Source organism: Bufo bufo, chromosome 10 (genome assembly GCF_905171765.1).
Source record: "Bufo bufo chromosome 10, aBufBuf1.1, whole genome shotgun sequence".
Classification (NCBI taxonomy): domain Eukaryota; kingdom Metazoa; phylum Chordata; class Amphibia; order Anura; family Bufonidae; genus Bufo; species Bufo bufo.
The window spans coordinates 53,096,996-53,120,000 of record NC_053398.1 but is presented as its reverse complement, the minus strand read 5'-3'; the positions used below and the strand labels follow the sequence as shown (position 1 = coordinate 53,120,000).

At 44.7% G+C, this 23,005-nt stretch overlaps 1 protein-coding gene across 1 annotated transcript in view; it reads right to left on the bottom strand.

The window, feature by feature from the left end:
- Positions 1 to 23,005, bottom strand: part of CAPN1 (calpain 1) — an 89,004-nt gene continuing 65,999 nt past the window's right edge. Inside the window, exons 11-22 of the mRNA XM_040410133.1 lie at positions 22,453 to 22,625; positions 21,292 to 21,303; positions 17,449 to 17,660; positions 13,853 to 13,892; positions 11,593 to 11,658; positions 10,511 to 10,568; positions 10,312 to 10,376; positions 9,916 to 9,984; positions 9,456 to 9,534; positions 9,254 to 9,370; positions 8,590 to 8,648; positions 1 to 726 (exon numbers count right to left, since the gene is read on the bottom strand). Coding sequence (XP_040266067.1) covers positions 700 to 726; positions 8,590 to 8,648; positions 9,254 to 9,370; positions 9,456 to 9,534; positions 9,916 to 9,984; positions 10,312 to 10,376; positions 10,511 to 10,568; positions 11,593 to 11,658; positions 13,853 to 13,892; positions 17,449 to 17,660; positions 21,292 to 21,303; positions 22,453 to 22,625 — 977 coding nt within the window. The 3' untranslated portion in view covers positions 1 to 699. The remainder of the gene's footprint in view (positions 727 to 8,589; positions 8,649 to 9,253; positions 9,371 to 9,455; positions 9,535 to 9,915; positions 9,985 to 10,311; positions 10,377 to 10,510; positions 10,569 to 11,592; positions 11,659 to 13,852; positions 13,893 to 17,448; positions 17,661 to 21,291; positions 21,304 to 22,452; positions 22,626 to 23,005) is intronic.

Genomic DNA, 23,005 nt, shown 5'->3' with positions numbered 1-23,005 from the left:
GGCCATACACAGACAGACAGTAGGGCTGATGTTGAACGCTTGATTGTCTGGTGAATGATCGTTATGCAGGCACAGTCAAACATTTTAGTCTATATTAGCCGATACAGTTGTTCAAACTGGCCAAGCATGGACAATGAAACTGGTTGAAGGAGGGATGATCTTTCTGGGTAACGTCTGCCTTTCACAGAGAGATCATTCGTGGACTACTGGATGAATATTTAACACAGCTGACGATGACCGTCAATGTTCATTTATTGTTAAATTTTACCCAATGAACAATTTTTATTGAAATTGTCCATTTTCATCACCTTTTGACTACTGTATGTATGGTCACATTTAGACTGCGGTCTCCAACCTACATCTCTCCAGATATTGTAAAACTGCAACTTCTAACATGGCCTTATAGCTGCATACATACATTTTGAAAGAACTCTAGAGCAAGGGTTGAAGACCACTGTACCAAGATCTCTCTCTGACTTGTGAAAGTGGAGGGAGGGGATACAAGTTGGAGATATACATATAATGGATGCCACAGAGACAGGAAAGGCCACACAGGAACATATTCAGGAGAGAGATGGCAGAGAGGCATATCTTCATTGTATTGCTTTGGCACGGGGGCAGTGAGTGGAAAGGCACTTGTGCTTCATTACAGCACATAGGAGCATTCAGGGATCCAGCCCATGCAGGACAAGGATTTCATTATGCAAACATAGTCATCTGGAGCCACTGCAATGATAAAAATAACAAAAGACATTAGAAGCATGGAAACCCTAGCCACATGAAACAGCTATATGGACATTTGGATGGCTATGTATGTACTGCCTGCTCACAGGCGTAGATGACTTCAATGAGGCCAGTATCAAGGTGGTTGGTCAGAGATGGCTAGAATGGAATTACTTTTCTTATGTTAAAGCTGTTCCTCTGTCTCCCCAGAGATGAATCGAACTGGCTGAACGAGCTCAAGAACAGGTCTCTAGAGGAATGCAGCATGCTCTTGATCCAGGAACAGGGGATTGGGTCACCTTTAGAGTTGAGCGGACACCTGGATGTTCGGGTTCGGCAGGTTCGGCCGAACTTGAAAAAAAAGTTCGGGTTCGGGACCCGAACTTGACCCCGAACCCCATTGAGGTCAATGGGGACCCAAACTTTTGGGCACTAAAATGGCTCTAAAATAGTCCTGGAAAGGGCTAGAGGGCTGCAAAAGGCATCAAAATGTGCTTTAGAGCATGACAACTGTTCTGCAAACAAATGTGGATAGGGAAATGACTTAAAATAACATAAAATACAGAAACATTTTAAATAACATTCTGGATCTAGGAGTAGGAGGTTGAGGAGGCGGTGGATGGGGTGTATGTGGCGGTGTAGGTTGACGTGGCGGTGTAGGTGGAAGCGGCGGTGAAGGAGGAATAGGTAGCCAACACTGATTTGTGTTATTATTTTTTTTTAAATTGGGGTATCCCCCAAAATATTGGGACATATAACAAAATAAAACTAAGAATAAGTGCACTTGAGTACAAGAATGGATGGTTGAGGCTGGTATAAATGTCTATTCTGCACAAGGTACAGACAAGTCCTGTGGGATCCATGCCTGGTTCATTTTAATAAACGTAAGCTTGTCCACATTGGCTGTGGCCTGTGATAATGCTCTCTGCCGTACTAAACACAGGTTCACACTATACACTGGCTGCAGGGCAGGTCAGCACCTCCAAGGCTGACCAAGCTTTTCCACATTTTGGCCATGCTAACCCTGCCTTCTCAGGTGCTGGTGGTGCCCCAGCTGCGTTGGCGACCTCTTCCTCCTCCTCTGCCTTCGCCTTGTGCTTCCACTGTGCCCCCGTTGTCAGGTGGGAATGCTATCATCAGCGTGCGCTTGTAGTCGCGCATCTTCCGATCAGTAACAGATGTTTTCACAAAATTTTGTTCCCTGTCAGCAATGCAGAGCAGGGGTTCATTCACGGCAAAAGGGGGATCATGTCACCCAGCAATACAACAGAGGATTTTGAGAGATTTAGGTCCCTGTCAGCAATGCAGAGCAGGGGTTCATTCACGGCAAAAGGGGGATCATGTCACCCAGCAATAGAACAGAGGATTTTGAGAGATTTAGGCCCCCGTCTGCAATGCGGAGCAGGGGTTCATTCACGGCAAAAGGGGGATCATGTCACCCAGCAATAGAACAGAGGATTTTGAGAGATTTAGGTCCCTGTCAGCAATGCAGAGCAGGGGTTCATTCACAGAAAAAGGGGGTTCATGTCACCCAGCAATACAACAGAGGATTTTGAAAGATTTAGGCCCCTGTCACCCAGGCACAGCAGGGGTTTGTATACGCCAAAAATGGTAAAATGTCACCCGACAATTGAAAATAAGAATTTTTTCAATTTAGGGCACAAAAATTGGCACTTTTTTAAATTAAAAGGCTCTAAAATAGTCCTTGAAAAGGCTAGAGGGATGTAAAAGGCAGTAAAATGTGCTTAAGAGCATGGCAACTGCTCTGCAAACAAATGTGGATAGGGAAATAACTTAAAATGAAATAAAATAACTAAAAATTACAAATTATTAACCTGCAACTCAGAGAAGGAGGTGGATATGGAGTCGGAGTTGAGGAGGCGGTGAATGTGGTGTTGTAGGTGGAGGCAGCCAACAATGTTTTTTTTTATTTTTTATTGGAGTAGGTAGCCCCAAAATATTAAGACAAATAAAAAAAAAAGAAAACAAAGAATCATTGCATGTTTGATGGTGGTATAAATGTCTATTCTGCACAAGGTACAGACAAGTCTTGTGGGATCCAAGCCTGGTTCATTTTGATGAACGTGAGCTTGTCCACGTTGGCTGTGGACAGGCGGCTGCGTCTGTCTGTAATGACGCCTCCTACCGTGCTAAATACACGTTTAGAGAGTACACTGGCTGCAGGGCAGGCCAGCACCTCCAAGGCATACAGGGCAAGCTCTGGCCATGTGGACAATTTGGAGACCCAGAAGTTCAATGGGGCAGAACCATCAGTCAGTACGTGTAGTCGTGTGCACAGGTACTGTTCCACCATGTTGTTCAAATGCTGCCTCCTGCTAACACGCTCCATATCAGCAGTTAGAGCCGGTTGTTGCGGCAAGGTGACAAAGGTTTTCCACATGTCGGCCATGCTAACCCTGCCTTCTGAGGTGCTGGCGCTGACACAGCTGCGTTGGCGACCTCTTCCTCCTCCCCTGCCTTTGCCTTGTACTTCCACTTGTCCCCCGGCGTCAGTCGGGAATGCTCTCAGGAGCGCATCTACCAGTGTGCGCCTATAGTCGCGCATCTTCCGATCACGCTCCAGTGAGGGAATTAAGGACGGCACATTGTCTTTGTAACGGGGATCCAGCAGGATGGCCACCCAGTAGTCAGCACACGTTATAATGTGGGCAACTCTGCAGTCGTTGCGCAGACACTGCAGCATGTAGTCGCTCATGTGTGCCAGGCTGCCCAGAGGTAAGGACAAGCTATCCTCTGTGGGAGGCGTATCGTCTGCGTCTTCCGTATCTTCCCAGCCACGCACCAGTGATGGGCCCGAGCTGCGTTGGATGCCATCCCGCTGTGAACATGCTTCATCCCCATCCTCCTCCTCAAGTAGTGGGCCCTGGCTGGCCAAATTTGTACCTGGCCTCTGCCGTTGCAAAAATCCTCTTTCTGAGCCACTTCTAAAAGACTGGCCTGAAAGTGTTAGAGATGACCCCTCTTCCTCCTCCTCGTCCTGGGCCACATCCTCTTCCATCATCACCCTAAGTGTTTTCTCAAGGAGACATAGAAGTGGTATTGTAACGCTGATAACGGCATCATCGCCACTGGCCATGTTGGTGGAGTACTCGAAACAGCGCAACAGGGCACACAGGTCTCTCATGGAGGCCCAGTCATTGGTGGTGAAGTGGTGCTGTTCCGCAGTGCGACTCACCCGTGCGTGCTGCAGCTGAAACTCCACTATGGCCTGCTGCTGCTCGCACAGTCTCTCCAGCATGTGCAAGGTGGAGTTCCACCTGGTGGGCACGTCGCATATGAGGCTGTGAGCTGGAAGCCCGAAGTTACGCTGTAGAGCAGACAGCAGAGCGGCGGCAGGATGAGAACGCCGGAAGCGCGCACAGACGGCCCGCACTTTATGCAGCAGCTCTGACATGTCGGGGTAGTTGTGAATGAATTTCTGCACCACCAAATTCAGCACATGTGCCAGGCAAGGGATGTGCGTCAAACCGGCTAGTCCCAGAGCTGCAACGAGATTTCGCCCATTATTTCACACCACCAGGCCGGGCTTGAGGCTCACTGGCAGCAACCACTCATCGGTCTGTTGTTCTATACCCCGCCACAACTCCTGCGCGGTGTGGGGCCTGTCCCCCAAACACATGAGTTTCATAACGGCCTGCTGACGTTTACCCCTGGCTGTGCTGAAGTTAGTGGTGAAGGTTTGTCGCTGACCGGATGAGGAGGTGGTAGAAGAGGAGGAGGAAGCCGAGTAGGAAGAGGAGGCCAAGAATGATGCCCTGCGATCCTTGGCGGCGGAAGGACGTGCGCTAAACAGCTCTCCGCCTGGGGCCCAGCCGCCACTACATTTACCCAGTGTGCAGTTAGGGAGACATAGCGTCCCTGGCCGTGCTTACTGGTCCACGTATCTGTGGTTAGGTGGACCTTGCCACAGATGGCGTTGCGCAGTGCACACTTGATTTTATCCGATACTTGGTTGTGCAGGGAGGGCATGGCTTTCCTGGAGAAGTAGTGGCGGCTGGGAACGACGTACTGTGGGACAGCAAGCGACATGAGCTGTTTTAAGCTGTCCGTCTCCACCAGCCTGAATGACAGCATTTCAAAGGCCAGTAGTTTAGAAATGCTGGCATTCAGGGCCAGGGATCGAGGGTGACTAGGTGGGAATTTACGCTTTCTCTCAAAGGTTTGTGAGATGGAGAGCTGAACGCTTCCGTGTGACATGGTGGAGATGCTTGGTGATGGAAGTGGTGTTGTTGGTGGCACATTCTCTGTTTGCTGGGCAGCAGGTGCCAACATTCCTCCAGAGGCGGAGGAAAAGGGCAAGGCAGCAGCAGAAGAGGGAGCAGGAGGGGCCTGAGCCCTTTCTTGGTTTTGAATGTGCTTACTCCACTGCAGCCCGTGTCTCGCATGTAGATGCCTGGTCATGCAGGTTGTGCTAAGGTTCAGAACGTTAATGCCTCGCTTCAGGCTCTGATGGCACAGCGTGTAAACCACTCGGGTCTTGTCGTCAGCACATTGTGTGAAGAAGTGCCATGCCAGGGAACTCCTTGAAGCTACCTTTGGTGTGCTCGGTCCCTGTTGACGGTGGCCAGTAGCAGGCGAACTGTTTTGGCGATGGCTGCTCTGCTTTTGCACCCTGCTCCCGCTTTTGCTACGCTGTTGGCTCGGTCTCACCACTGCCTCTTCCTCCGAACTCAAAGTCAGTGGCACGACCTTCATTCCATGTGGGGTCTAGGACCTCATCGTCCCCTGCATCGTCTTCCACCCAGTCTTCCTCCCTGACCTCCTTTTCGGTCTGCACACTGCAGAAAGACGCAGCAGTTGGCACCTGTGTTTCATCATCATCAGAGACGTGCTGAGGTGGTATTCCCATGTCCTCATCAGGAAACATAAGTGGTTGTGCATCAGTGCATTCTATGTCTTCCACCCCTGGGGAAGGGCTAGCTGGATGCCCTTGGGAAACCCTGCCAGCAGAGTCTTCAAACAGCATAAGAGACTGCTGCATGACTTGAGGCTCAGACAGGTTCCCCGATATGCACGAGGGTGATGTGAGAGACTGATGGGCATGGGTTTCAGGCGCCACCTGTGTGCTTTCTGCAGAAGACTGGGTGGGAGATAATGTGAACGTGCTAGATCCACTGTCGGCTACCCAATTGACTAGCGCCTGTACTTGCTCAGGCCTTACCATCCTTAGAACGGCATTAGGCCCGACCAAATATCACTGTAGATTCTGGCGGCTACTGGGACCTGAGGTAGTAGGTTCAGTAGGACGTGTAGCTGTGGCAGAACGGCCACGTCCTCTCCCTGCACCAGAGGCTTTTTTTAAAACTCTATATGACAGCGGTATTTGTGGCCTAAATGTGACTCACTTATGCACGTGTAATCCCAGATGTGCAGTATATTAGAGGGTTTTTTCACCCTAACCAAAAAGCCGTATTTCTGTCCTAAATGTGACAGTGACTTATGCTTGTCTAATCCCAGATGTGCAGTATATTAGAGGGTGTTTTCACCCCAGTATGCCAAAGCTGTATTTCTGGACTTGCAGATAGCCTATGCTGGTGCACTATCGTTGCATAAAATGGCTGCCGATCATGTATTGATATTGACTAACTGAAGAAAAAAAAGTTCGTTTTCAGCAGTAGTTGGCTCAGGGCAGGCTTAATAAAATTGTGCACTGCACCCACAAAACACTTTTGCTATAGATCGCTGAGTACATAAACCAGTTCTTGATAAGATTTCTCCCTGATCTCTCCCTCACAGCAGCTGCAGCCTCTCCCTACACTAATCCGAGCAGAGTGACGGGCGGCGCTACGTGACTCCAGTTTAAATAGAGGCTGGGTCACATGCATCAGTTGGCCAATCACAGCCATGCCAATAGTAGGCATGGCTGTGATGGCCTTTTGGGGCAAGTAGTATGACGCTTGTTGATTGGCTGCTTTGCAGCCTTTCAAAAAGCGCCATAAAAATGGCAGAACACCGAACCTGAACTTTTACGTAAATGTTCGGGCTCGGGTCCGGGTGCCGAAAACCCTACAGTTCGGGTTCGCTCAACTCTAGTCACCTTTTTTTTTGTTTTTTTATTTAAAGTCATAGCGAAGTTCCAGAGGTTGTACCCCCACCTAATTTAATTTTATAATGTAATCTAAATTACCTCAAATTGATATAAAGATCGAAATAAAAGTGAAAAAGTAGTTCTGGTCTGCCCAGATCTTTAGTTAAAAGGAGATTAGACGGATCCAGGATTCGAAAAACATGGCTGCTTCTTTCCAAAAACACTGCCATAACTGTCCATGCATTGTGTCTGGTATTGCAGATCAGCTCCATTGAAATAAATGGGAATGAGCAGCAATACCACATACAGCCTGCGAACAAGTGTGGCACTGTTTTTGGAAGAAAGCATCTAAATTTTTCTAATACTGGACAACCTCCTAAAGGGAATCTGTCACCACCTATATGCTGCTGTTCCCAGTGCTGTCTCTTTTATGTCTGTACATTTAATAGTTTTTTTTAAAGAAATTTACCATTTAAGAGAAGCAGAGGAAGGTGAGCTCAGATTCATGAGCTGCAAGGAAAGCTTCACACACCCGACCCCTGCTGTCAATGATTCTTTCCTTTTTCCCTATTACTGTGCATAAGGAGCAATGTGTCAATCAATGACAGGAGGTTGGGGGTGGGCTAAGCTTTCCCTGAAGCTCATGAATACTGTATGTACAGACATAAGAGAGGCAGCACTGGGAACAGTGTGATTACAAGTACTCACTCCATTTAAGTGAATGGATTCAGTACTTGTATTGATACTTGCTTCCGAGACCATAGGCAGTGTAATACAGAAGCGTTCGCATGGAGTGCCGCCACCTCTTCAAACAGCTGATCGGTGGAGGTGCCGAGTGTCGAACCCCCACCGTTCAGATGGTGATACCTATACTGAGGATAGGTCATCCAATATAAAACCCCTGCACAACCCCTTTAAAACTGGTGACATATGCCCTTTAATGCTTAGCCACAAATGCCATGGATAGCGCCAGATGTCATAAGCAGACACTGCTACGTCTTTTTGATCTTGAGACTAAAGCCGCATTTACACTGCCTGACTGAGCAGGCGACTATCAGGAAGGAACCGTTCCCGATAACTGCCTTCTCATCAGTGGAGGTAAAGAGCTGCATTTACATGCAGTAATCCCCTCCACTGTATATCAGATTCTGTGGGGGGAATTCATCATGAAGGGGAGTCTGCGTTGGTTTACTTTATTCCACATTTATCAAATGTCACATATTGTTTGATAATTTTGCTTTATCCTTAAACCTAACACTTTTGTCTAGAGAAGCTACTCAAATTTTCCTACTCCACCCTCCTATTGGGATGAGATTGCGACTTTTTAAAAAAGTATCAATGTTAAATCTGGAGGTAAACTCATTAAGATAGCTAACCACACCTACTTTCCATCCACATTTCAAAACTGGATGGAGTTGTGTAAAAATTTAAAAAGTTGCAAAATTGTGCACACGTTAGTCCAAAAAGTCACAAAGGCCCTATTTTGTGACTTTTTGAAGACAGAATTCTGTAGTGAAGGCATGATAATTCAGGGCCATTGTTTCTAGGCAGAAGAGCGTTGTTCACAAAACTCAATCTGCTGCCCAGAAAGTATTACATACCATAATTTGACAAGGATGTATTATATTGTATTCATATGTAGTAAATAATTTTTGTCTGTGCTATTTCTATAAAATTGTAACAGACATGAAAAGGTTACACTAATTTAGCATTGTGTGACGATCCAGTGAAAGTCTAGAATTTGCTAGGTGAAAACAAAAGAAAGAAAATAAAAAAAGTGTCCCAATTAATGCATGACTTGCCAGTGAAGGGCTTACCGTGAAGAGGTTGAAGTTGATAACACCGTCTTTGTCAGTGTCCATCCCCTGGAAGAATCCTAATAGAAGAAGAAAATATAAGGTTTCCAACCAGTCCAAAGCTTGTAAAAAGATGTGAGAAAATGAAGGAGGTATCCACAAACCAATTCCGTCCAAAAGTTCATAAATCTAAATGATCTTAGTGGATGTTAATTGCTTTGCTCAGAAGGTGTACATGGATGTTTGGTGAATGGAACAAGATCATTTTATCAATCATTTACTGACATTTTTTCATACTGTAAAATATGGCTGAATTTCAGCTTTTGTATTGTGGCTGAATTGAATTTACGGTAGATCACCAAAAAATCCTATAGTGATCTAGGTTCAGGTCAGATCAGAGAAACCCAATGGACAAGGGTCGCCACATTCATCGGAGAAGGTGTTTCCTTAACGTTTCAAGAACTGCTTCTATGGAAACCAGAACTAAGATGTATTCAAAAATCACAGTCATTTATTTTTTTTTCTGACAAATATTAATTGATAACTATTGATAGATCAAAAATACCCGCAAACCTGCTCTGTGAGGCCTAGCGTTGTGTGGGTTTTTAAAAAGCTTGTGGGAAACATCAGGCCAGAGAGCACCACAACCTGAAAGGTAAAAGCCTAAAACAAGAGATTCACTTACTAAACATGGTCTCCAGCCGGATTAGACAACACACAAAGCTATCAAAATCCACTGCCAGGTCGGGCTCTGCATATCGGGTAATGATGAGCTGGTGCAGGGTATTGCTAAGTTTGAAACCTAGAGACAAAAATGTGTAAATTATTTTAGGGTAGATCTTTATTTAATGGACCAAACTGGAAATTCAAAGAGATGTGAAACCAACCTGCAAACTCCACCGCCAGACGCATCTCATAGGCATTCATGCTCCCAGACTTATCCACGTCAAACTTTCTAAAAACAGTCTAAGAACCAGAAAAACGAAGACAAAAGGTGACTAGCACTCTACAGCTCAGCTCAATGGTCCACTTTTGAGTGAGTACACAGTGAGCGGTACACAGCTGGGATTAGGCAGCCTGGCATATACATGTTATAATTCACATCAGAAAACTGACGTAAATTACGCATGAAATCTACACCAGCTACTAACTGGTGTAGATTTCACTTCTGCTGCATGGACCTCCAAAGATGTGCTACAATTAAAAGCTGTGCACCTCCTAATTGTGGTGCATCTGGCACTAGTGGGGGGAGTGATTAATGTGTATAAAATATTGGTCAATGCCTCCCCTAGTTGTCTACCATCATGAGCTGTGTCCAACAACCACCTCTGCTGCCTGAGATCTCACCAAATAATTCTTGATCTTGTTCCACAGAATATTAAATTCCACCATTCCAAGTTTTCCATTTCCATCTTTCTGTGATATTACAGTTAAAGAAAACATCTACAATTCTTCAAACTAATGATGACCCAAAACTTATACCAAGGCCAACACCCTACTGATGTTGAAGGCATATATACTGTATTTTAGGTTGTTTTACCTCTTTAATGGCAACTCTCTCATTTTTTTTTTTCTATTGTGACACGCGATTCTAGATTAAAAATGAGTTGATCCTCCACCATTAGCAACTCCAGAGCATTAGGTCCCATCGAATTCTACACAGAAGGACAGAAGGTTTGGGACCAAAGGGCAGGTAATAAGAAGGATTAGAACCAACGTCAACAGCATCACAATAAAGGATACATCCATAAGGTTCACCATACTGCGACAAGACTCCACGCTAAACCCTTTAGTGCGAAGGTCTTTATCTGCAATTAAACAAGATAATAATAAAAATATGGAAATGAAAAGTTCTTAAGTGGTACAACATGACTGAAGCCATATCCATAGTCCTGACAACATACTATCTGTTCTCTTTCTATACACTGGAGGGTATACTTACGTTTGGACATGATTTTGTTTAATATGGACTGTAGCTCCTGCACACTTATTTCCATATCCTGTATATGATAAAGAAATAGGCATCAGTAATACCCCCAATTAATAAATATTACAGGATGCGTAGTCATGTGTGTGTACAATTATATAAGAAGACGAAGGAGACAGATTAAAAAGACTCACGGCGGGAGGCCAACACTGCCTTTCCTGCTCTACATGACATGCTAACATTGTTTGCCTAAAGCTGCTACTAGAAGGGATTTTCACATCATCGAGTTCATGGCAGCCAAATAGCAGCTATATAAATCCATATACCAAGGAACAAAAGATATATGCTAGTCACCAATTCAAATTTATTGGTGAGTGCCACAATTTTGGTGCGGTCTACCTTTGCATGCCTCACGCACTCTCTGCTGTGTCTCTTTGGACCCTCTTGTTCCCCCCGGCTGCTTAGTCTCAACATCCAGCCATAAAGAGGAGACTGAGCTGGTGTCGGAGACTTGTAGGAGAGCAGGAAGACCGAACAGGCACAATGTTGACATACAAAGGACATATATGTAAAAACAATATACTCCCAAAGCAGCAGCTAGAAGAAGAGGTGGGGAGCTGCTGAACTTGCCTGAACCCATAGGTTCTCTTTAAGGACTGGTCTCACCCAATAATAATTTTAAAAAATGTGGTGGTGCTACCACAGCATGTGAATTTGGGGTTTAATGTACATAGACATGCATTTCATACTCGTTTATCACCAACCTAAGGAGCAGCTCAGCTCTCTATTGATTTACATAAATCCAAAGGCATTGAGCTCCACCTAGTGGTGGCTACAGGCAACCAGAGTTTTACTTTGTGAAGGGAAGCAGGGTATATGGAACTCTGTTTGTGAAAAACAGAGCTCCGACCCTTACAAAAGTTGTGTTAGGTAAGAACAATGGACATTTAAAAAGGAATGTATTTGTCAGAGTGGAGGCCAGTGCACATATTCTGTTGTGCAGTCCTTGATTTCCATGTATACCCCGCAGTCCTGCGGATGAGCCTCCTACTGTATATCTACAAATATAAATGAGAATGATTGCATTATAATTATACCTCTCCAGCAAGCTGTTTGAAAAGTTTCTTGAATCCTTCATCAAGTTGCGCTTCAGATAAGGTTTCCTTTAGGACAAAATAATCAAGAAATATTTAAATGATCAAACGACATCAATATTAATATTCAGTTGCAGCTAATGTAGACATCTGTGTTTACTGACTGCACATGTGTATACACAGAAGGGTAGATTCAAGTTACTTCAAAAAGGGAATTTTTGCAATATATTATAAACCCATTTTTGCCTGGAAACTAATTAAAAACATCCGCTCTCACTTTGATCCATTACAATCTGGTTTTCCCACCCTACATTCTACAGAAACTGCCCTCACCAAAGTGAACAATGACCACCTGACAGCTAAATACAGTGGTGACTACTCTTTACTAATTCTTCTTGATCTCTCTGAAGCATTTGACACCCTAGACCACCATCTCGTCCTCACCATGCTCCAATCTATCAGCTTTATGGAAACTGTTGTCTCTTAGTTTTTTTCCTATCTCTCTGCCCACTCCTTCAGTGTGTCATTCGCTGGCTCTACCTCCCCTCCTCTCCCCCTTGTCATTGGGGTTCCTCAGGGTTCAGTTCTAGGTCCTATCCTCTTTTCTCTGTAAACAACCCCTGTTGGACAGACTATCAGCAGATTTGTTTTCCAGTACCATCTCCATGCCGATGACACCCACCTATATACTTCTTCTTGTCACGCCCCTGCTGTACTACAGGACACCAGTGACTGTCTGCTGTCTTCAACATCATGTCCTCTCTATATCTGAAACTGATACTTTCAAACACCCAAACCGGATATCTTCCTCTCAATGTGTGGCACTACCATCATGCCTAGGCAGCAAGCCTGCTGTCTCTGTGTTTATGTTTGACACTGGTCTTATCTTCACCCCCTATATTCAATCTCTCGCCCGCTCATGCCACCTGCACCTCAAAAATCTCTCTAGAATTTGCACCTTTTTTTTTTACTGTGGAAACAATAAAAACTCTTATTGTTGCCCTGATCCATTCCAGTCTCCATTACTGTAACACATTATTACTTGGTCTCCTTTCACCAGACCCTCTCCTATCTATCCTGAACGCAGCAGCCAGGCTCTTCTGTCTAACCACTACTCCGATGCCTCCACCCTGTGTCAGTCATTGCACTGATTGCCCTTACAGTACAGGATTCAATTTAGACTTCCGATTCTCACCCACAAAGCTCTCCACAGTGCTGCACCCTCTTACATCTCCTCCTCATTCCTGCATACCATCCTACCCGTGCTCTCCGTTTAGCCAATGACTTACGACTGACATCCACCATGATCCTAACCTCTCACTCCTGTCTCCAAGACTTCTCCCGAGCTGCACCAGTTCTCTGGAATGCCCTACCCCAAGAATTAGGTTATTTCATAACATTCACAGTTTTAGGTGCTCTCTTTAGGTTAGCCTATCACATCCTCTAGTCTAACTCTCCTCCATTCACCATCCCCCACACCACCCTTCAAGCATCATTCTTCTGAAACTGATCCATCGCCAAATATCCACACCCCATGCACTCAGAAGCACTACAGATATCTACAGTCCTCTCGTGTTACGATGGCCGGACCATTGTACAAAAGCACTTGTTACCTTTTGTGTCACCCCTATCTCCTCATAGACTGTAAGCTCTTGTGAGCAGGGCCCTCATTTCTCGTTTTAATTGATGACTTCTTTGTTGCTATGTTATTTATGACTGTTTGTATATGAACCCCCAACTGTAAAGTGCTGTCGAATATTATATTAATAAAATTATAAACATTTTTTATTATGAAAACAGATTGCAGTTTTCCCATCCTGTCACTAGATGGCAGATACTGCAGATTGTGGCGTTTTGGATATTTTTTGATGTAGAAAACCAAAACAACAAAGCAGTGCCATAATTATATTGTAATTAATTATATCAGGCATGCTCAACCTGCGGCCCTCCAGCTGTTGTAAAACTACAACTCCCACAATGCCCTGCTGTAGGCTGTTCGGGAATGCTGGGAGTTGTAGTTTTGCAACAGCTGGAGGGCCGCAGGTTGAGCATGCCTGCATTATATCATTGCCTACACTTGAAATAAACTGCATTATCAGTGATGAGGAACTCAGATTCCTTGCAGTGTCCGTGGGGTTAAATCCCTGAATAATTTGATGGATAAAAGATCCATGTTGATGGTGCAAAGGTGTCATAGCTGACGATGGGTGGAGGATTAGGCATATCAAGGGCAGAGCTTATTTTGCACTAGTTTCTTACTTACCTCGGAAGGTAAGTTAGCAGTGATTGGATCATCCATTTCCCTGAAAAAGAAGAGTATTTATGAACATGAGGTGTGTACAGTCGTGGCCAAAAGTTTTGAGAATGATAAAAATATTCGTTTTCACAAAGTTTGCTGCTAAACTGCTTTTAGATCTTTGTTTCAGTTGTTTCTGTGATGTAGTGAAATGTAATTACACGCACTTCATACGTTTCAAAGGCTTTTATCGACAATTACATGACATTTATGCAAAGAGTCAGTATTTGCAGTGTTGGCCCTTCTTTTTCAGGACCTCTGCAATTCAACTGGGCATGCTCTCAATCAACTTCTGGGCCAATTCCTGACTGATAGCAACCCATTCTTTCATAATCACTTCTTGGAGTTTGTCAGAATTAGTGGGTTTTTGTTTGTCCACCCGCCTCTTGAGGATTGACCACAAGTTCTCAATGGGATTAAGATCTGGCGAGTTTCCAGGCCATGGACCCAAAATGTCAACGTTTTGGTCCCCGAGCCACTTCGTTATCACTTTTGCCTTATGGCACGATGCTCCATCGTCCTGGAAAATGCATTGTTCTTCACCAAACTGTTGTTGGATTGTTGGAAGAAGTTGCTGTTGGAGGGTGTTTTGGGACCATTCTTTATTCATGGCTGTGTTTTTGGGCAAAATTGTGAGTGAGCCCACTCCCTTGGATGAGAAGCAACCCCACACATGAATGGTCTCAGGATGCTTCACTGTTGGCATGACACAGGACTGATGGTAGCGCTCACCTTTTCTTCTCCGGACAAGCCTTTTTCCAGATGCCCCAAACAATCGGAAAGACACTTCATCGGAAAATATGACTTTGCCCCAGTCCTCAGCAGTCCATTCACCATACTTTCTGCAGAAGATCAATCTGTCCCTGATGTTTTTTTTGGAGACAAGTGGCTTCTTTGCTGGCCTTCTTGACACCAGGCCATCTTCCAAAAGTCTTCGCCTCACTGTGCGTGCAGATTTACTCACACCTGCCTGCTGCCATTCCTGAGCAAGCTCTGCACTGGTGGCACTCCGATCCCGCAGCTGAATCCTCTTTAGGAGACGCTTGCTGGACTTTCTTGGACGCCCTGAAGCCTTCTTAACAAGAATTGAACCTCTTTCCTTGAAGTTCTTGATGATCCTATAAATTGTTGATTGAGGTGCAATCTTAGTAGCCACAATATCCTTGCCTGTGAAGCCATTTTTATGCAACGCAATGATGGCTGCACGCGTTTCTTTGCAGGTCACCATGGTTAACAATGGAAGAACAATGATTTCAAGCATCACCCTCCTTTTAACATGTCAAGTCTGCCATTTTAACCCAATAAGCCTGACATAATGATCTCCAGCCTTATGCTCGTCAACATTCTCACCTGAGTTAACAAGACGATTACTGAAATGATCTCAGCAGGTCCTTTAATGACAGCAATGAAATGCAGTGGAAAGTTTTTTTGGGGATTAAGTAAATTTTCATGGCAAAGAAGGACTATGCAATTCATCTGATCACTCTTCATATATGCAAATTGCTATTATAAAAACTTAAGCAGCAACTTTTCCAATTTCCAATATTTATGTAATTCTCAAAACTTTTGGCCACGACTGTATAGGGTTGGTTTATAAGACAGGTGACAAATATGTCATAAGTATAAAGAGCATATTTCCCTCCAGAGAAGCTGACCTGTCCAATAATACACAGATTGATTTAATTATACACTGTGTAATGCCTAATTTCCCCAGTGGTGGCGCTGCAGGGAAACTGAACACTTGCTGCCCGGTTTCCACACAGATTACAGCTGGGGGGACACTTTGTGATCTGCCCTGGGGTGGATTGTACTCAGGGCAATCTGGCCTACAGCCTGGGGACACTAAGGGGGCCACGAAAGTTTGCCCTCATTACACTTAATCCTTGAACAAACTCTCAGCACTCACCTGAGGCCATATTTGAATTACATTGGGAAGGCAGGGGGTGCAGCAAGTGACCAGATGATTTTAATATCACTGTTATCCTGCCACCTGTCCTCCGGTATCACTGTGGCATCCAATCTTCTTTCACAATGGGCCCTGCCTCCTGACTTGTGCATTCATTACGTGTGCATGCGTCGTCACGCTGATGCACATAGTCTCGCCCCCTGCCCATACTCTGGAGTCTGGGACTTATCTGTACTCATAGGCCCCTTTCACATGAGCAAGTTTTCCGCGAGGGTGCAATGTGTGATGTGAACACATAGCACCTGCACCGAATCCTGACCCATTCATTTCAATGGGTCTGTGTACATGAGCGTTTTTTTCACACATCAGTTCTGCGTTGCGTGAAAAACGCAGCATGTTCAATATTCTGCGTTTTTCACGCAGCCCTGGCCCCATAGAAGTGAATGGGGCTTCAGTGAAAAACGCATTGTATCCGGAAGCAAGTGCAGATGCAATGCGTTTTTCACTGATGGTTGATAAGAGATGAGGTTTGTAAACCTTCAGTTTTTTATCACGTGCGTGAAAAACGAATCAAAACGCATTGCACCCGCGCGGAAAAAATTGAACAACTGAACGCAATCGCAGACAAAACTGACTGAACTTGCTTGCAAAATGGTGCAAGTGTCACTGAACGCATCTGGACCTAATCCGTCACGCTCGTGTGAAAGAGGCCATAGAGTTATCACTGTGTTATCTGTGGTGTTACATAGGACTGCAGGGAACATCTACTAAATTATCTGTAGCGTATGATGCCCCCAAAGTGCCTCCCCTCACAGTACGATGCCCTCTTCGTGGCTCCTCTCAGAATATTATGTCCCCCAAGTGCTATCCCTTACAGTATGATGTCCCTTTAGTGTCCCAATGCAGTATAATGCTACTAAGTGCCTCGCTCACAGTAGGATGTCCCTTAAGTATCGCCATACAGAATGAAGCCCCCTTAAGTGGCCCCCACACATATTGATGCCCCCTTTAGTGCCCCCCTCAGAGTGATGTCCCCTTAAGTGGCTCACACACAGTATGATCCTCTCAAGTGCCCCTCACAGTGATAGCCTCTTACGTGCCTCCTTATATGGCCCCCACACAACATGATGACCTCTTAAATACCCCCTCACAGAGAGGACCTATCAAGTGCAGAGGTCATTTCACAAGCAAGTAGTAGATAAGCTGTGATATCACCAATTGTGTATGGTGGATCTTGTGTTATCTATAGAGATGATATCTGTCATTGTAATCCTGCTGGTGATAAGCAGATAGCAGCAGTAACGTGATCTGTACAGACCAAGAAATTGCACCTAAAATTAGGCCTAGTGGCTAGTGTGAAAACTGCATGATTTTAGTTTTTTTTTTTAAATAGATATTGACATGGAAATGTAAATTAGAAATGTCAATTAAAAAATATATGTTTAACATAAGAACATGTTTTGAACAATAGGTCATTTTAGGATGACTCATTCAGTTCATGGCGTCAGTAATACAAAGCTGCAGTGCTAAACAAGGCAATCATACCCATATCAAGTTTTAGGATTTCACCTTTGTAATATTATATCCATTTTTGTCCTGTCTATGAGGCTGTCAGGTTTATTTCATCAAATGACATGTTTTCCCCACAATCACTTACTCTGTCCCATGAGAATTTTCTGAAAAGAGTCTCAGGACAAAATCTCCCTCAACATTCGGCTCAAAGGTGGAAGGCACCACTAAGTATTCGCCTGGAGGGAGCTTGTGTCGGGTGCTGACTTCTCGCAGGTTGATGAACTGCTCGGAGCGTGCACGGGATGCATTTGATAGGAAAAAGTCACGTTTAAGGTGCACAGCCGACTGTCCCAGGAACTGGTGAAGTAACAGTGAACATGTTACTACAAATATGTCAAGAACAAATATACAAAAATATATTAAGGGATATTGAAAACAGTAAAAAAAATACAATTATGTTTTTGGAAGGTAATATAGTAAATGGACAGCAATATAGCTAAGGCTCCTTTCACACTTGCATTTGGATCGGATCCGTCTGGTGTCTGCACAGACGGATCCGCTCCTATAATGCAAACGATGGTATCCGTTCAGAACGGATCCGTCTGCAAAACTGTTTTTTACAGATCAGATTTTTCTCTTCGTGAAAACTCAGATCCGACAGTATATTCTAACACAGAGGCGTTCCCATGGTGATGGGGACGCTTCAAGTTAGAATATACTAAAAGAACTGTGTACATGACTGCCCCCTGCTGTCTGGCAGCACCCGATCTCTTACAGGGGGCTGTGATCCGCAGACCCCCTCCCTCCCCTGTATTAAATGTGACCAGTGCGGCCCCCCTCCCTCTATATTCATTGGTGGCCAGTGCGGATTCCCAGTATTAAATGTGACCAGTGCGGCCTCCCCTCTTCCCCCCCCCCCCTAATTAAAATCACCCCCCCCCCCATCATTGGTGGCAGCGGAGTCTTGGCTGCCATGGTTACTTAGCAATAAATAGAAGCATTATACTTACCTGCGATGTCTGTGACCGGCCAGGAGCTCCTCCTACTGGTAAGTGAAAGGTCTGTGCAGCGCATTGCTTATAGCACAGACCTATCACTAACCAGTAGGAGGAGCGCCCGGCCGGTCACAGACATCGCAGCTCGCAGGTAAGTATAATGCTTCTAAAAATTGCTAAGTAACCATGGCAACCAGGACTGCAGTAGCGTCCTGGTTGCCATGGTTACCGATCGGAGCCCCATCGATTAAACTGGGACTCTGATCGGTACTCTCCGCTGCCACCAATGATGGGGGGGGATTTTAATTAGGGGGGGGGAGAGGGGAGGCCGCACTGGTCACATTTAATACTGGGAATCCGCACTGCCCACCAATGAATATAGAGGGAGGGGGGCCGCACTGGTCACATTTAATACTGTGGAGGGAGGGAGGGGGGGCCGCACTGGCCCCTAATGAATATAGAGGGAGGGGGGCCACACTGGTCACATTTAATACTGGGGAGGGAGGGGGGCCGCACTGGCCACCAATGAGTTAAATACAGGGGGGGGGGGGGGGAGGTCTGCCCCCTGCTGCCTGGCAGCACCTGCCAGGCAGCAGGGGGCAGTCATGTACACAGTTCTCAGTATATTCTAACTTGAAGCGTCCCCATCACCATGGGAACGCCTCTGTGTTAGAATATACAGTCGTGGCCAAAAGTTTTGAAAATGACAAAAATATTAGTTTTCACAAAGTTTGCTGCTAAACTGCTTTTAGATCTTTGTTTCAGTTGTTTCTGTGATGTAGTGAAATGTAATTACACGCACTTCATACGTTTCAAAGGCTTTTATCGACAATTACATGACATTTATGCAAAGAGTCAGTATTTGCAGTGTTGGCCCTTCTTTTTCAGGACCTCTGCAATTCGATGGGGCATGCTCTCAATCAACTTCTGGGCCAATTCCTGACTGATAGCAACCCATTCTTTCATAATCACTTCTTGGAGTTTGTCAGAATTAGTGGGTTTTTGTTTGTCCACCCGCCTCTTGAGGATTAACCACAAGTTCTCAATGGGATTAAGATCTGGCGAGTTTCCAGGCCATGGACCCAAAATGTCAACGTTTTGGTCCCCGAGCCACTTCGTTATCACTTTTGCCTTATGGCACGGTGCTCCATCGTGCTGGAAAATGCATTGTTCTTCACCAAACTGTTGTTGGATTGTTGGAAGAAGTTGCTGTTGGAGGGTGTTTTGGTACCATTCTTTATTCATGGCTGTGTTTTTGGGCAAAATTGTGAGTGAGCCCACTCCCTTGGATGAGAAGCAACCCCACACATGAATGGTCTCAGGATGCTTTACTGTTGGCATGACACAGGACTGATGGTAGCGCTCACCTTTTCTTCTCCGGACAAGCCTTTTTCCAGATGCCCCAAACAATCGGAAAGAGGCTTCATCGGAGAATATGACTTTGCCCCAGTCCTCAGCAGTCCATTCGCCATACTTTCTGCAGAAGATCAATCTGTCCCTGATGTTTTTTTTGGAGAGAAGTGGCTTCTTTGCTGCCTTTCTTGACACCAGGCCATCTTCCAAAAGTCTTTGCCTCACTGTGCGTGCAGATGCGCTCACACCTGCCTGCTGCCATTCCTGAGCAAGCTCTGCACTGGTGGCACTCCGATCCCGCAGCTGAATCCTCTTTAGGAGACGATCCTGGCGCTTGCTGGACTTTCTTGGATGCCCTGAAGCCTTCTTAACAAGAATTGAACCTCTTTCCTTGAAGTTCTTGATGATCCTATAAATTGTTGATTGAGGTGCAATCTTAGTAGCCACAATATCCTTGCCTGTGAAGCCATTTTTATGCAACGCAATGATGGCTGCACACGTTTCTTTGCAGGTCACCATGGTTAACAATGGAAGAACAATGATTTAAAGCATCACCCTCCTTTTAACATGTCAAGTCTGCCATTTTAACCCAATCAGCCTGACATAATGATCTCCAGCCTTGTGCTCGTCAACATTCTCACCTGAGTTAACAAGACGATTACTGAAATGATCTCAGCAGGTCCTTTAATGACAGCAATGAAATGCAGTGGAAAGGTTTTTTTGGGATTAAGTTAATTTTCATGCCAAAGAAGGACTATGCAATTCATCTGATCACTCTTCATAACATTCTGGAGTATATGCAAATTGCTATTATAAAAACTTAAGCAGCAACTTTTCCAATTTCCAATATTTATGTAATTCTCAAAACTTTTGGCCACGACTGTACTGTCGGATCTGAGTTTCACGATCTAACTCAAATCCAATGGTATATTCTAACATAGAGGCGTTCCCATGGTGATGGGGACGCTTCAAGTTAAAATATACCATCAGATTGGAGAAAACTCCGATCTGATGGTATATTAATAGGGGACTCCTGACTTTACATTGAAAGTCAATGGGGGACGGATCCGTTTGAAATTGCACCATATTGTGTCAACGTCAAACGGATCCATCCCCATTGACTTGCATTGTAAGTCTGGACGGATCCGTTTGGCTCCGCAGGGCCAGGCGGACACAAAAACGCTGCAAGCTGCGTTCGGGTGTCCGCCTGCTGAGCGGAACGGAGGCCAAACGGTGCCAAACTGATGCATTCTGAGCGGATCCGCATCCACTCAGAATGCATTGGGGCTGTACGGATCCGTTCGGGGCCACTTGTGAGAGCCTTTAAACGGAGCTCACAAGCGGAACCCCGAATGCAAGTGTGAAAGTAGCCTTAGATGTTGCATCAGTGAGGAGGTTTTGTGTCACGTCATTGAAAAGGGTTGGTGGTGGTGGTAGCTTCTACATGGTGAAGACTCTGTACTGAATGATCAGGTCTCACAGTTACATTGTATTAAAAAAGAAATACAACATATAGTACACTTGGTTTTAGTACTAAAAGATGTTTACCAGAAACATGTCTATAACCCCATTAATAGGAAGAATAGTAAAATGGCAAGACAGACATAAATAACTCAACGCTACTCAGACATAATACATACCTCCCTGGGTACCTGCAAAAAAGAGAAAAAGGGAAAACAGATTATTGAGATATTCAAGGCTCCACTCTAATCTAGAATAAACATGTGGCTTATAAAATAAAGTATTCACTCCCCTACATCTTTGTATTGCACCACTCATCCCTGGGATGTATATGGAATTGCAGTGGATATCCATTCAAGTGAAAGGGTCCAAACAGCAATACCAGACATGGACTATACTGCAGCTATTCCTGAAAAATGTGAAAGCTGAAGAAAGATTACAATCCACTTACTTTTGTTTTAGTCTACTTTTACACTCGCATTTTGGCTTTCCGTTTGTGAGATCCGTTCAGGGCTATCACAAGCGGTCCAAAACGGATCAGTTTGCATTCTGAATGGAAAAGGATCCGCTCAGAATGCATCAGTTCAGTCTCCATTCCGCTTTGGAGGCGGACACCAAAACGCTGCTTGCAGCGTTTTGGTGTCAGTCTGATGAAACTGAGCCAAACGGATCCGTCCTGGCATACAATGCAAGTCAATGGGGACGGATCCGTTTTCTCTCAAACAATCTGGCACAATAGAAAACGGATCCTTCCTCCATTGACTTTCAATTGTGTTCACAAAACAAGAGTGTGAAAGTAGCCTAATCTGGTATTCTCTATTGGTTGCTGTTTTACTTACAGGGGTTCCACTTTATTTGTATATAGAGCATGTAAGGACTTTTTTCTATTATTGCCAATAATACAAAAACTTTTTATCAGGTTTACAAAAAGTTGGTGGGGTGTTGGCAGGCAAAGGCAGGATGCAGCCCGAAACATTTAATATTCATGTACGGATCGTTTCCACTACATTTTAAAAACATTCAGGGCACAGGGAGAAGAGACAAACACGGGAAGAACAGTGGCTCCCTATTTGCATACGTGTGTTTCAGAGTAAACCGTATAGTAAACTGTACTTCTCTGTCATGAGGGAGCCTGTCGGAATTTCATGCTGCCTGAGGTCTGGGCAGCATGAATTGGATGGAATGTTCTCTTTAACTGTTAATTGTTTTATGATAAAAGCTGACAACATTTCTATAAACTGAAATTTGATAATTTAGTCTAATAAATCTAATAATTCAGAACTTGTCTCCAGCAGATACAACATGTATCATCCAACAAATTTGCTAAATAAATCAAGTACCTCATAAACAGCAAAGCCAATGGTCTCCATGTCCTTGCCAAATCGTCTCTCCTTCCTCCGGTTCTTCTGCATAAGGGCTAGAAGAAAGGTGCAGCCTTTTTCTGAGCCATAGTCATCATCTTCGTCTTCATCTTCCAGTTTGATTTTGAACTGAGGATTGATCCAGAAGGTTGCTGGCAACAAAAGAGATTATTCTAACAATCTTCTCAACTTGTGATCTTTTATGTCTTTCATAGAAAACAGGGTAACATTACTAATGACAAAAGATTAATGACAGCACACTGTAAGACCAGAGGGGGGAGTTCGGACTGGTTGCATCTCTACAGGTTATGAACCATATCAATTCCATAGTGTTTTCCCACTAATGACTAGACCCAGCTGAGCATACAACTTTTAATGGCTGTAACGTTTTGATAAATCTTTACTATTTTAATCTTTAAAAGCGTTCCTCTTTATGGTAAAGTCATTGTGATATATGATAGACACTTTTGGTCTGTTAGAGTGGAGCCAGCACCATGGATTGGGCTGGTGATCTTTGGTGTTTTGGTGGAGA